This window comes from Lepus europaeus, chromosome 13, assembly GCF_033115175.1.
Source record: "Lepus europaeus isolate LE1 chromosome 13, mLepTim1.pri, whole genome shotgun sequence".
NCBI classification, from domain to species: Eukaryota; Metazoa; Chordata; class Mammalia; order Lagomorpha; family Leporidae; genus Lepus; species Lepus europaeus.
The window spans coordinates 52,126,305-52,142,068 of NC_084839.1; the positions used below are offsets into that span (position 1 = coordinate 52,126,305).

The 15,764-nt window shown below is 39.1% G+C and overlaps 1 protein-coding gene across 2 annotated transcripts in view; it reads right to left on the reverse strand.

The window, feature by feature from the left end:
- The window catches only part of EFEMP1 (EGF containing fibulin extracellular matrix protein 1), a 65,943-nt gene that overhangs the window by 17,219 nt on the left and 32,960 nt on the right, over nucleotides 1-15,764 (reverse strand). The window contains exons 5-6 of one of the 2 annotated variants that reach the window (XM_062209474.1): nucleotides 3,958-4,080; nucleotides 179-298 (exon numbers count right to left, since the gene is read on the reverse strand). In XM_062209474.1, coding sequence (XP_062065458.1) covers nucleotides 179-298; nucleotides 3,958-4,080 — 243 coding nt within the window. The remainder of the gene's footprint in view (nucleotides 1-178; nucleotides 299-3,957; nucleotides 4,081-15,764) is intronic. The other variant, XM_062209475.1, reaches the window with a different exon arrangement.

Here is a 15,764-nt window from a genome sequence, read left to right on the forward strand (position 1 = left end):
GCTGTGTTTTAAGAAACAGATTAGTTATAATCTTTTCAACTTCATGATTGTTTTAGGGGAAGTTGATGGAAACTAGTTCACTCAAGAATACAGAAACTGGAAATACTACACTGTGGCACGGGGTTTCCGTTTTCTGAAGACAAAAATCAGCCAGGATATTGGTTCCCCAACGGCTTACCTACACAGGTGTAGTTATTTGCGGCCAACTGAAATCCAGGACTGCACTGGCAATAAAATGAGCCTGGAGTGTTCACACATCTTTGGTGGCAATATGGAGGCACAGTGCATTCATCTATGTCTAGATTATCAGGCAAACACACACACACACAAGAGAACCAAATTATTGATTTATCATAATTCTTTGCATTCAAGTTCTAAGTGTAGCATTATCTGAAAAAAATCCTTCTAGGAAAGACTTCATTTTAAAAATAATTATTCCTCTTTCTGTTCTTCTCTTTTCATAGAGTCTATATGTTTTAAATATACTTTGGTCCACATTCTGGATGTTTAGTAAGAGGACTGATCAGTTGCCCCATTCAGGGATAAATATAACTACCAGGGTGGGCTGAGACTTGGAAAAAAAGAAGAATCATAAGACCATCTCAAGTACATATGAGAATGTCAGTCTGGGGAGCCAAAAACTTATTTAGAATGAAAGAAGTAGAAAAGAATGGCCAAAGAATTGAGCAATGCAGTGCAAAACTAAGAGAAAGGCACTGTGGGCTGTGCTCAGCTGGTGACTTTGGCTGAGTCACTTAAATGTTCAGTTCAGGATCTCATTTTTTCCCTCTGCAAAATGTGACAGTAAGACTTACCATGTGTATCTTAGAACTTTTTGTGAGAGAATCGAATGAAAAAACACCGTGGAAGGAATCGGATGCTCAGCAAGTTACCTCTTGAGAGTGCCCTTCTGACACTCTGATGACGTGTTCTAGTTTGTATCCTTCTCATATAAATATTTCCAGCTATAAAATGCTCAACTGAGAACTTGCAGAGTAGGACTAGCATCTTAAAAGTATAATAAAATGTCATCATTTCATGACTCTACACTTTGTGACAACTCCAACATGGCATGTGTAATTCAAACAACAATTGTGCACGCACAGTGTAACACTATATAGTGACACTGCCTTATGATAAAACAAACAAAGCTAAACTTTGTTCTGGGCTCTTTGGGTACTTTAAATAACTAAAAATGTGGGAGGCAATATGCTCAAGTGATCTCAGGGTAAGCTGAATTTGAGTCTTTGTTCTGGCAGTTACTTATCTGGTCTTGACTTCCCTGTGTCCCTTTCCTCTTCCCTAAGTAATAAAACAACAGCATATTGGAACTATTGGGAGATGACATGACATAATGTAGGCCACGTTCCTGGTACACAGCAGATAAAAATAAATGGAAGCTATTATAAACAAACTGTAAAGTATATTTGCTTTAACCTGAATATCAAAATAAATTATAAGAAGGATGGCCACATGGCTTCCCCTCTTACCTCATTCAGGTGTATGCTCAAATGTCACTTCTCCAGGGAGACTACCCTCCCACCCATACTTTTTCTTTTGCCTTATGTATTCCTTTGTCCTGCTTTAGAATTCCTTGTGGCCCCTGACATTACTTGACATTGTCTTCTGTGTTTATTTGCCTTTTGTCTATCTTTCTTACTACAGATAAGATTTGCCTCCTCCCCTGGAGGTAGAGGAAGAGGGTTTTTTGTTTGTTTTTGTCTGCTCACTGCTATATGCTTAACACATAGAATGGGGTTCGGCATAGCAGTTGCTCAATAAACATTATTTGATTGAAAGGAAATTGAATGGTAATTAACAGCAATTTCAGTACAGTGCTTCCTAGGTCCCAGTATGATAGCCAGGTGCCAGTACTGCTAGGTAACTTGTATAAATGGCACTTCCTAATAACTTCATGATCATCAGGATTTTGTTTGTACACTAGGATAGCCCATTATCCACAGCAGTGCCTGGCACACAGTCAATTCTCAGTGAATACCTGATGAACAAACGATTCATGTCTTCCCAGTCAGTAAACACGTTAAGCCACTGTTATTTGCTATCATTATGTTAGGCACTGCACCTTTTCAGTGATATTAAATATACAAAATTCTGCCCCATCCAGTATGGAACACAGGCATAATTGCTCTGTGGAATGAAAATATCAACAAAAGAAAAGTGTAGAAGACCCAGAGGGAGTACTGTGCTATTCAAAGTGTGGCCTGCTTACTGCTGCTGGTTCACGAACTACTTGGGTCAGTCTCCAGTGAATAATTAGAGGCTGATTTGACAGTACACAACATATTTATTGTATGTTACAGAAGAACTGGTCTGCAACAGATTGGAAATTTACAGAAAGGACCCTTCAGTATAATTTGATGAGTAAGGAGCAACTACTTATATTTGGGTAGATCTTGGAAGGCTTCCCAGAGGTGGTGACCCTGAGCTAGGATTTGATAGGAGTTTTCTAGGAAAGAACATTCTTGTTGCTGGCAAGAACTTGTCTACACAGGCACTGAAGTATGATGCTGCATGACATATGTGGGAACTGTAATTGGTGAGTGAGGCTGGACTGTAATATTTTTGAGGAGGGAAGCGTGTTGATGTAACAGAGCTGAGTGAGGGTCAGATTGAGGGAGATATTTTATTCTGTGTTGAGGAATGGGCACTTGCTTCTGTGAGTGAAGGGAGCAGCAAGGAGGACACAGGATTCTCTGAGTTTAAGTACGTTCCCCCTTCTTCATCATGGGCAGCTGTGACCATACGTTCCTTTCTCTTGGTGCACCTGACAGTAGGTTGGGTTAGTCCTTTTTTTCCTTGCTTCTCATGTCTTCAAATGTTTATTTTCCTAATACAGTTGTAAAAGGTGGCTGTTGGTGGAATCTTCTGCATATTTTCCTGCTCAATCAGGGCTTCAGTCACTGCAGAGCCTGGACCCCTCCCTCGGAGGCTGGACACCAACAGCAGCATCAGGGCATAGCCCACAAGAGGCAGAACTGGGCCAGGCCCAAAGGAGCTCAGTGCTGACAGCCTCACGGCAGCAGCTCATATTCTGAGACAACAACTGATGCTGGTTGCCTGGCCCTGCTCCTAATCTCCTGTTCCTAAAAGAAAACGAGGTCTCTTCGGGGGTCTGTGGTATGGACCTAAATGGCCAGGGGAGTCCACTTGCTGAGCTTCATGCCTAGTGCTGGGCCCCATGACTGAGCCAAGAACGCTTCTTCTATTCCACTGTTCGCCAGCTGATCTTCTCCTGCTGGCAAATTGTTCTTCCAATTGTTCGCCCACCATGTACTGAGCACTCTTCTGGGCCTGGGAGACAGCAGTGACTCTAACCAGCCTCGTCCTTGCCCTCAGGGCGCTCACACTCTCAGACCTTCAAGTCAAGAACATGCTCCTTGTGTCCTACATAGCTCTGCAACATCAAAAGCCTTTGGTATTTGTCTACTAACTCACTGCTGACGACAGCACGTAGCTATATGGCCCAGGGCCATTTACTGATCCACATGTGCACTCCTAAGGTGGAGACTAGCACTATTTTCAAAGACAAATGAGTAAGATGAGACACTCAGAATTTAAGAAATTTGCCCAGGCCCTCAAAATGAATTCACTGGTGCTGGAATTTGAACCTCACTGTTGCCTTACATGCTATGCTATGCTCTGTGACAGTGAATGAAGCCCATGTCCCCAGTGTGTTGGTGTTATGGCCTCAATTATTTTCTCATTCACACTCCAAATTTCTGCTTTTGGTCTGATATGTAACCAACACTTTGATACTCAGAATAGTTCAGCTCTTAAAAGTTGCTTCGTTCTTGTTGATATAGAAAAGAGATTGGTAGTCAATGAATGAATAAGTTCGCATTCTTAAAAGAAATAAGTGCTGTGATTTGAATGCCCAAAGCTTAAGCAATTCAGATGCTCAAAACAGGTCTTTGCTCACCCAGCTGTGGCACTTACCTACACACTGCTCTCCTCGCTTCTGATACCCTGGAGGGCACTGACAGGCAAAGGAGCCCCGGATGTTGACGCACACTTGGTCTGCCCTGCAGTTGTGTGTGCCTGTGGCGCACTCATCTATGTCTGTTAAGGACATGCAACACAAAAAGATGAGTCAGTTCTGAAGATGTCAGTAGTTCCTCCATTCTGCCATTATACATTTCTTAAACTGTATTTTTTCCTTTACCCTTTTTTTATTTGAAAGGTAGAGTTATAGAGGGGCAGAGGCAGAGAGAAAAAGGGAGAGAGAGGTCTTCCATCTGCTGGTTCACTCCCCAGATGGCCACAATGGCCAGAGCTGTGCCAATCAGAAGCCAGAAGCCAGGAGCTTCTTCTTGCACATGGGTGCAGGGGCCCAAGGACTTGGGTCATCTACTACTGCTTTCCCAGCAGAGAGCTGGATCAGAAGTGGAGCAGCCAGGAAATGAAGTGGCACCCATGTTACCCACTATGCCACAGTGTCAGCCCTATCCTTTTACTCATATTTTTTTTTTTTAAATTATTTATTTATTTGAAAGGCAGAGTTGAAGACAGAGAAAAGTTTTCAATCCACTGGTTCTCTTCCCAAATGACCATGGCTGGAACTGAGCTGATGTGAAGCCAGGACCGAGGAGCTTCCTCCAGGCCTCCCACATGGGTGCAGGGGCCCAAGGGCCTGGGCCATCCTCTGCTGCTTTCCCAGGCCATTGTAGAAAGCTGGATCAGAAGTGAAGCAGCCAGGACCTGAACTGGCGCTGTAGGCAGCAGCTTTACCTGCTACACCACAGCGCCGGCCCCGCATCTCTTTACTCTTAAAACCTTACTATGTAACATTGTTACTGGCAATGTTTAAAATACAAATAATTTTAGGGTTCAGAAAACAATTTCATAGAGATCAATGTATACCACGCAGATTGGACAAATGCTGACCTTTTGCCATGCTTCTCTCAGTTCACTTTGTTAATAAAAGTATTTCAGACACAGATTATACCTCCCTCCACCGTCATACCTCATTCTCTTAGGTATTGATCCTTTCCTGTGATGTTTTACATTTCTATTATACAGGGATGCACCCATTAGAATATACAATATTGTTTTATGTATTTTAAAATTTGTTTTATAATACTAGTTTTCCACCCAACATATTGCATGTGGGATAATTTCTATTGATAAATTTAAAACTATTCCCAATAACTAGGTATATTAAACCTTTAATATTCTATATTTCCTGTTTTCTTAAATGATAAGGTAACATATTTGTATAAATCTTACATTGTACATTTGAAATGCAAAAGATTCAATGTGATTATATTCTTTCAGGAGAGAGAGCTGGTGTACTGTATTTATTTTATTTATTTTATTTTTTAAGGGAAAGAGTTTATTGGGGGAAACCTGACAGGCCGGAGGGAAGGGGTGAAGAAGGAAAAAGAGAGAGAAGGAGAGTGTAAGAGAGATAGAGACAGAGGTCAGAAGATGGAGAGGAAGAGAGAGAGAGAGCCACGTGGTCAGGAACCAGCTGGTGTAGTTTAAAAGACACATTTTCCCAAAGCATTTTGCTTCTGGGAATAGTTTACAAAATGTGCCTTAAGGAATTGGCAGCTTTCAGTTCTAGAAAAGTAGGAAATGCCAATTTATAACAAAACAAAAAAGTTATAAGTAACTTCTTTGGTTGAGACCAAAATGTGATATGAATTTGTGTGTGTACATTCACATTTATAGTAATTTACAAGTGAAATTAAATTTTTCCACACTTATATCACCTTTGCATTCATTGAAATCCTTCATATTGTGAAATTAAATAGGACAAATGAAAGATTACACAATTTTGGCATTCTTCCAACAAGTGAAGACTGAACTTCATTAGAAAAATCACAAAACTGGGGAGTACGTGTTCATTTTAGTGGTTAATGTGACAGTGTCCCACTCTGGATTGTCTGGGTCCCCTTCCTGACTTGCTTCTGATTCCAGCTTCCTGCCAATGCAGACCCTGTGGGCAGTGGTGATGCCTTAAGTAATTCAGTTCCTGCTGCCCACTTGGTAGACCTGGATTATGATCCTGGCTCCTGGCTTTGGCCCTGGCCCAGCTCTATCTGTTGTGAGCATTGGGGAGTGAACTAGCAGATGGGAACTCTGTCTTACTTTTCAAATAAATCAAATATCATAAAATTTTTAAAAAATCATAAAACTTGTAGTTTGTATGACAAATTTTGCATAAAAACTGAGACAGACTAGGGTCTATTAAATAATTATTATGATATATCCAAGGTGGTGCTTTGGAGGAAACAGAGGCCCAAGATTCAATTAAAAAAAAAATGATCCTGGGTCGGTGCTGTGGCTCACTTGGTTAATCATCCACCTGCAGCACCAGCATCCCGTATGGGCACCAGGTTCTAGTCCTGGTTACTCCTCTTCCAGTCCAGCTCTCTGCTGTGGTCCAGGAAGGCAGTGGAGGATGACCCAAGTGTTTGGGCCCCTGCACCCTCATGGGAGACCAGGAAGAAGCACCTGGCTCCTGGCTTCAGATCGGCGCAGCGCCAGCCGTGGTGGCCATTTTGGGGGTGAACCAACAGAAGGAAGACCTTTCTGTTTCTCTCTCTCTCTCAAAAACTCTGCCTGTTAAATAAAAAAATTTTAAAAAAATAAAAATTAAAAAATGATCCATCAGTATAATTAGAATTTTCTCAATTTCTGGCTTTTCTTTAAAGGACCCTGGTGTTGTTTGCCTTTCATTTTTCTTTATTTTCAGGGAGAATTACTGCACTTACATTACAGAAGTTTCCAATGTAGGAAGCTCAGTTTGTAAGAGGGTTATCCTCAGATACTGGCTTCACTTAGATGGGTGTGGAAATCGAGATTCTACCCTTAAGAAAGAGGGAGAGATGATGAAAAATACCTGAATGATATACAGCTGTCTATTGGATAATAACCTATAAAAACATCTATTTACATAAGCCTTAGAGCTTTGTTTTAAAGTTTGGGCTAAGGTTTTTTTTTTTTTTTTTAATTTATTATACTATTATTGCTATCATTATTTTCAAGCCAATGATTATAAATTCTCCTTTTTAGGTACTACTTAAATACAATGGTGCAATGATCTTGCTTTGAAGCAATCTGCTCTTTTTTGTGTCTTTCCTTATTTTTTCACATGCACTTGACGAAAACCTTTCTACTGGGGTTTCTTCAGAGCTTTCTGACTCGCTAATGCAGAAATGACAGCCGAATTCCTATTGTTTTATGTCAAGAACTTTTGCCAGCATTTGCAGTGATAACAGCCCTGAGAGATACGGCAATGTTAGATTCAGATGTGGCAAGTTTCCCTAGTACATCCTGGCAGAAGATCAAGGGCAAGGGCTGGCTGCTGCATTTTCTGAGGGAGGCCTCAGCAGTGACTGAGTCTTTTCTTTCTGAGACATCTCTTTGCAAACTGCCTCCACCCCACCACATTCCTGATGTCCTACAATTTCCTTCCTACTTTCTTGTTAATTTCTAAGGCTCTTTGATAAACAAGCCAGTCTTTCTAGTGAAACTAATATGTCATTAAATAGTTTTGTTAAAAATTATATTTTTTTATTTGATAAAGACAGAGAAAGGGATCTTTCATCCATTGGTTCATTCCCCAAATGCCCACAAACAGCTGGGGCTGAGCCAGGTTGAAGCCAGGAGACTTTAACTTAATCCTGATCATCCACATGGGTGGTAGGAACAGAATTACTTGATCCGTCCACTTAGGGTCTGCATTAGCAGGAAGCTGAAGTCAAGAGCCAGAGCCGGGTTTTGAACCTAGTAATTTGCATATGGGACATGGGTGTCTTAATTAGCATCCTACCCACTAGGCAAATGCCTGCCCATATTAAATAGGTTTTATATGAAAACCCATGCTATACTTTCTTAAAAACCAGATCTGTTTACCTTCTGAGATGGATTATTAAATAAAAATATTAACTGAGTTTAACTAATTTAGTAAAAACAAACAAAAAACCCAAATACTCTCTTCTGCAAGGCTAATATATTCTTTTCCTTTGTTTATCTAAAAAACAAACAAGGCTGCAACAGTACTAGCCTCATCTAGGATCAACTGGTAATTATACTTTCTACTTACCTGTACTCATAAACTCATTAAACAAATAATTTCTGTGACCAGGAAGCAGCTATTAAGCACACTTCCACTTGTGGCTATTGTGACTATAGTTTAGGATATTTCTCCTCTTACTTGCTTTTAACAGATTATAATAATGAAGGCTATAGACAAGCTGCATTTCTTTGAATTATCTTCGATTATTATGTACACTTATTTGCTTATTTGAATAACACAATTTTAGTATTTTAAAAATTATACTTTGAGATTCTTGTTGCTTATTTACACATATATACAAAGTCACATAAAATCACTTGTACATTGTTAAACTGTTTTATGTTTGTTTCTACTTGTATGCATTTCTATTCGTTTTAGATGTCAGAAAGTTGAGTGCCACGCGGAAATCACAGCCATATCAGACACTCAAACCAGAATGCCCATCCCTGTGTGGATGCTCCAGAAATCCTGGCTCACCCCAAGAGTATTTATGCAACCCCAACTCCTCCTGCCTCATCAGGTAAACATCATGTAAAAGAAAAATCAGTTTCATGCATTGATATGGGAGACTTCTGCACTGGCAAAAACAATGCTTTACTTATAAGGAAAACACTACTCAGGCCAGCTATGATTTTCCTGATAATCTAGGGCAAAAAGCTCCAATGAAAGAAGTCTGTTGTTGTTGTTAATTCTTTGTAATTTGTTCAGCAGTCAGTTAACTTATTCTCTGGTCCTTGGACTTAAGCTCTATGAGGGTGGGGTCTATGTGGTAGTCTTTTCTGCATTACCAGTGCCTATGTGTGTAAAACATGGTGGGCTTTCAGTAAATATTTGCTCAGTAAATAGGTGAATAAATCATTACTCTTTGCTGAGAGAGGAGCCTGGAGTTTAAGGAAAATAGGTTTACTGTTTTATCACAGGGACTAGAAACATAGAGTAATGGCAAGATCTGAGAAAACACAGCAGCACGGGTCAGTAAGTGGAAAATGATTAAAGCTGTCGAGTGTGGAGTCAAGAAGCTATGGGGAATAAAGCAGCATGGGAGGTGGGTGGCCGTGGAGGGCTTGCCAGAGGAGGTGGGTTCTGAGCTGCATTTTGAAGAAGGTGAGATATATGGATTTTCAGGAAAAGAGGATGTCTGTAGATAGGAGGCAGTTCACATTAGAATATACTGATACAAGACAAAAGCAGCTTGCAAGAGGAGAGTGACAGGCAGATGAAGTCAGCAAGGATGGAGGGCCTGTGTGTGAAGAGCATGCTGCAATGTAAGATGGGAGGTGCTCATAGAGTGGTGGTTCAAATCAAGAGCAATACACAGGGCCTTAAAGGTGGGATTAGAGAGTTTGGATTGAAAACCAGAGCGAGCAGCTCTGAACACTGTGGTCACAGCCTAATGTTAACATCACCAAAGTACAAAATAATAGAATGTGCTTCCTAAAATATCACAACACATTTCTCCATTCTAATAGATTAAGAATAGCTAATGGCAATATTTGGTGATTCCCTCATTTTTCAAAAATGTGGCCGTGCTTTCCCTCCTAGTGATTTATTCTATTGCAGGTCCCTCTTTTGCTGACATTGGCAGTGTAAATTGCTTTAAATAATCCAGTCTAATCTTTGCTCAGTTCTCACTTCTCACCTCTTTATCATGCTGACCTCAAGTCTATGCAAGCACATAATGGACTTTTCTCTCAGAACTGATGGAGGCAATGATATGCACATCTCTGTGCTGTCTGTTAAGTGTCTGCTTAGGCCCTCATTCTCTGTTTTTGGCTCCTTCCCTTCAGTCTGACTCACATTTCCCCAAACCCCTGACTCATGCTGCTTTCTCTCTCTTATGCAACATTTTAATCTCTGTAATGTTCTTTCCATAATTTGATAACTTACCACGACATGGAGTCACTTCAGTGTGTTTTCATGGGCAAAAATTATCTGCACCTTGAATGCTCTTGAGTACCATTTTGACTTTTCTAATTGGTGCTTGCTTTCAATTTAAGAAAAAATTCGGAACTACTTTTGAATGAGTCACATCAGTTAGTGATAAGGTTGCACTGAAATAGGAGGGAGAAGACTGAAATTATTTTGCTTTTGTCACTGCCTATGTATGTGATCTAGGCCATGGTGTTGATGGAACTTTTCTGATAAAAGGCCTCACTGTGTGAAGATCTTGTGGTAATTTGAAGTATTCCGATTGTTTTTCAGTATAATCCTAGGAGATAGGAACTATCAACTTCGAGCTGAGGGTACTGTTGTTTTACTACTGCCTCACCCAAGCATGGCTTTTGATAATTAGAATCTGAGAAATCAAGATATCACATTACCTGGATTGAAATCTGAGTAAGAAGAAAGTATTTAATATATAGCTTCATACACAAATTTGTTAAAATCCTTCAATTAATTGGTATGAAAGCAGATCAATGTTTAGCAACATGAACAGATCTATTATTTGATTAGGAAAACAGATTTACAAAGGCTCTGATAGTATCTCTGGAAGATGTGATCACATCATTCACAGTTTACAGATAGGGAAGAATGTCCCTGAAATGTAGACTGAATGAGCTGACTTGCCCAAGATCACACAGAGCAAAGATTTAAAACAAAGATTTCCATGTTGATACTTCCGTACAGGTCATCAGAAAGACTTACTGCCTAGGAGTTGGGATAACAGGTTTTTACAATAGTTGCACATATTTTCAATTTTTCTTAGCATTAAAGAGAGGATTGTTAATTTACAAGCACTTGTTTTTCTCTTGCATCTTTCTTCAACTTAAAATAACATTCACAGCACTCCAAGTTTTCTGTTTCCCTCTTCAGTCTTTAGCCAATTATCAACAATTTTTGTCAAAGACTTTCTGGTTCCCTTGCTGCTTCCTTCATAGTACTGGAATCAGATTTATCTGGGCCAAAAGCCCAGTTCTAGTTAGCTTTTCACCCTTCTGAAATTATCAGCTAGAATTCACCCAAGCTAAGCAGTTCTAGCAGAGAAAATAAATACTGATATTAAGTAACAAAAGAGAACTGTCTTCATCGATAGCCAGCAGTAGATTTATAGTTCTAGATTCTTATCAGTTCTGGCAAAACAGATTGTTAATAATTTAGTGTGCTTTAAATGATAAACAAAAATATCACCAAAATCAACAAATATCAGCCTCCATGATAGTTCCTTTCTTTGTTTCAGAGAGTAGTGAAATCAAGTGTCCTGGAAGTCGTTGGCATTGCACTGTGTTGTCAGAACTTTGCAATGTTTTATTCCCATATGGAAAAATCATGCTACATATAGTTGGAGGTTGATTTTGGAGTGATGCTGACGGATTTGCATTGCAAATGAATCCCTTCTCACCTAGTTTCCTGTGCAGATCAGAGTGTCCATTTGCAAGATGGTTAGGTGTGGTTAGACATAAAGTTCATGAACTTGGGGAAGAAAACCTGCTGGTGCATATGAATGATCCATCTGTGACTCACAAGCACTACACACAAACCAAAGGAACCAGTCAGTCATGGGCTGAAACAGAAGACCCAGCAAAGAGACAAAGGCTGTAATTCTCATTCTTCAACTCTTTCTGCATCCTGGCAAAGTGAGGCTGATTTCTTTCAAAATCTTAAGGATTTATTTTCTACTGACAGGTGATTGTTAATTGTCAAGAAGTATTTTCTGCATTTCTGTGAACGTGATACCCAGATGAACTCTTTTTTTTTCTTCTTAAATTTAATTATCTATTTTTAAATGTTTGGGGACAAATGACTTTGGCGTTTGTTGGCATTTGAGGATATCAATTTTTAAAATTTAGCTCCCATGTACAAGGAAGAACATGTAGTATCTGTCTTTTTGTGTCTGGCTTATTTTGCTCATGTCCTCCAGTTGCATCCATTTTGATGCAAATGGCAGAATTTCATTCTGTTTTATAGTTGAGTAGTATTCCATTGTATATATATCCCACACTTTCTTTATCCAATTCCAATTATCAATCTTTGACTGACTGTATCAGTCTTTGCTCCAGATGGTTCAAGTTCAGGCTAAGAGTAAAGAACTTCTGTGTGTAGGTTTAAGCCCATTCTAAATAGCCTGGGGCCTTTGGAGGAATTATGATTCCATGCTATTGTGGAACGCCTTTGCAATGACATTTCAGTTGTTTTCCTGGTTCCCCTGTACTTTGCTTCACTTTCCCCCCATCCTGCACTTCCCTGGCTCCCCAGATCAAACCCTGAAGAGTGGTAAACTGAATTCAGACTAACTACATTCAGCTGAGTCCACCATGCCCTGCCTGAGCCCTATGATTTGCTTCTTGGCCTCCCTCCCTGAGGCCTTTACAGCCAGATTAGTCAGTCTCCTTTGCTCAAAGCACACACATTCCTGGCTTACTCCTTTGGGCTAATCATCACTTGAGGGTGCATAAGCCCCTGGCTATGGAAATGCCAATTATAACAAGCATGGCTTGGTGACCTCTTAATTATACGAAACCAATTATATTATACTTGTTGTTCATTCAACAATAAGCAGCTTTTGTGCCCACCAAATTGAGATATACTACTCCATTTTGTGAGTGTAACTTAGCAATATTTCTCCAACTCATTAACTGCCCAGAGCTTTTTCAATAAAATGCATCTTTGTGCTTCTTGCTTTCCAAGCATGTTACATTCCTGTGTGTATTTTCCTGCCCATTTCATTACATCTTACTACAATATTTCTGTTGTTTAAAAAATTTAATTTACTTGAGAGGGAGGGAGAAAAAGAGGAGAAACAGACAAGCAGAGTTCCCATCTGGTGGCTCACCACTCAAATGCTCCAATATCTGGGTCTGGGTCAGGCTAAAGCTGCGATCTGAGAATTCAGTCTAGGTCTCCCACATGAGTAGCATAGATCCAACTACTTAAACCATTACTGCTGCCTCTCAGGATGAAAATTAGCAGGAAGCTGGAATTGGAAGCAGAACTGAGACTCACACCTAGGTACTTTGATAGGGATGCAGGCAACCCAAACGGCAACTTAACTGCTAGGCCAAATGCCAATACCTTACTTAAAATATTTTTCCACAATGTTTCCCCATTTTTGTTTTCTGAATTATAAATGGAGAAGAGTGCTATGATGATGTTCTGAATTCTTTTTTCTTTTCCATTCAAAATTTCAGCACAATGAAAAGCAATGAGAAGAATAAATATGTGGGTAAATTTTAAAGAATATGGATTATAAAATAATAAAAGTAAAGTATTTAAAGATTTATAAGGTATTTAGAAATAAAATTCATGTGAATAATAGCATATCGGTTGGCAAGAGGCTAAAATGGATTTTAAGTATTTTAAGGCCCTTGCACTGTCTAGTAAGAATTAAAATTTCTTTTTTAGATTTTTATAAGTCATGGAAATACATTCAGGTAGTCTGTAGGGAGAACACTAAAGGAGTATAAAAGAAGATAAAACTACAAAGCTAATGGAGGGGAAAATGGAATCATAGGAAATACTCCATCAATTTAGAGAGAAGGCAACATTGGAAAGAAGAGGAAATAAAATGTTCTGGACAAATGGAAGGCAACTGTTTGAATGGATATTATAAACTTAAATATAGCATTAGTTTAATTAAATGTAAATGGACTAAATTCTCTGATAATAATTGTCATATGGGCTACAAAACATAACACTGATACACTGTTTCAAGAGACATAGTACAAATATAAAGTTACAGAGATTGAAAGAAAATAGGTGGAAAATATATAATACAAACACTAACCAAAAAAAGTTGGCTTTGCAATTTTAATATTAGACAAAATTGAGGTTAAGGGAGAAAGATTAATAGAGAATAGAAATACTACATAATAAGTTCATCAGGAAAATGCAGAAATTTTATATTTAAATGTATTTAGTCACATAGCCTCAGTATAGATAAAACCAAGGAAAAATAGACAAACATAAGATTTTTAACACACCTCTCCCAGCAACTGAAAGAGTAAGCATTCATTTTCAGAAGTGAACAGCAAATATGAATAATATGATTAAAAACTTTGAACTAGGTAGGCATTTGGTGCAGCATTTAAGTGGCCACTTAGGATGCCTGTATTCCATATTGGCCTTGGTCCAAATCTTGGCTTGCTTCATGCTAACGTGTACTCTGGAAGACAGCAGATGATGTCTCAAGTACTTGGGTTCCTTACCCACATGGGAGACCCATACTGAATTCTCAGCTTTTGGCTTAACCCTGGCCCAGTAATGGACATTACAGCATTTATGGAATAAATCAGTGGATGGGGATCTTTTTCTCTCTTTTAAATAAATTTTAAAAAGTTATAAATTAAAACTTTGAACTAATCAACATATACAGAATATATAAACCTTTTTAGATATTGAGGGAACATTAAAGAAAATGGCTCTATGCTAGCCTTAAGGTAAGTCAAAATGAATGTTAAAGAATTGCATACAGATTTATGCTCTTTAACAATAATGAAATAAGAGAAACGATAGTGACAACAGTTATAAAACTAAAAAAATTCTCTTCTTTTAGAAAAGAGGGCAACATTTTGACCCATGGTTTAAATAACATAATAAAATTTGAGAATGTCAAACTGAATGAAAATTGAAATATTACATGTTGAAATTAGTAGGAAAAAATGCCAGTCCATAGGAAGACCTATAGTCCCTTCCTGCCTGCTCGCATCATACTTATCTTTTCCCTTGGGCTCAGCAGAGAAGAAAATGCAAATGAGATCTGTATTTGAGATCATGTGAGAGTGGATTTTAGTAATGTAAAGGGCTGCTTTGAGAAGAAAATGATCTGGACCCCATTCTTACAAAAGGCAAACTAGAACAAGTGGCTGGGAATTCAAGGAAGGTAGACTGTAGTTCACTCCAAGAAAAAAAAAGTGTGATGTTTTAATGTATTAGAAGATAATGAATTTCTATCACTGAAAATATGCAAATAGTGTAATGTGGCTCCTAGCAATGGGTGGAGAATCTGGTTAGTCATCTGGGTTTAAATATGTCAAGGGCATGCATGTGAACACAGCAGTGTTGATGATTTTTAAGTCTGGATGTTGGGTGTTCAATGTTCACTATACTGTAAATCAATTGTTTTCTAAGTTTGATAATAAAAAATAAAGGCTATATCCACCATAATATAGAAAATTGTGAGGATTCAATAAGATTGAAATGTCTGTATCTTCTCTTACTTGACACATAGTGCACATGCATACACATATATATATAGTATAGTTGTGAGGTTAACTTTTATAGATTTATAATTTATCCACTAACATCTGAAAAACTGGCTTGATCATAAAGTATAGCAAGAATAAATCTTAAGTGGCTAATTATTCCTTCCCTCTTCCTTGAGTAGGGAAGCTGTTAAGAAATCTTTGTCCTCTCTTAGGGATTTCTCAGGAAGGAAAACTCCATAGTCTTTATCATGTTAAAGAATCAAAAATTGCCGCACCGAGGCTCAATAGGCTAATCCTCCGCCTTGCGGCATGGGCACACCGGGTTCTAGTCCCGGTCGGAGCGCCGGATTCTGTCCCGGTTGCCCCTCTTCCAGGCCAGCTCTCTGCTGTGGCTCAGGAGTGCAGTGGAGGATGGCCCAAGTGCTTGGGCCCTGCACCCGCATGGGAGACCAGGAGAAGTGCTTAGGATCAGCGCGGTGTGCCAGCCGCAGCGGCCATTGGAGGGTGAACCAACGGCAAAAAGGAAGACCTTTCTCTCTGTCTCTCTCTCTCACTGCCCACTCTGCCTGTCAAAA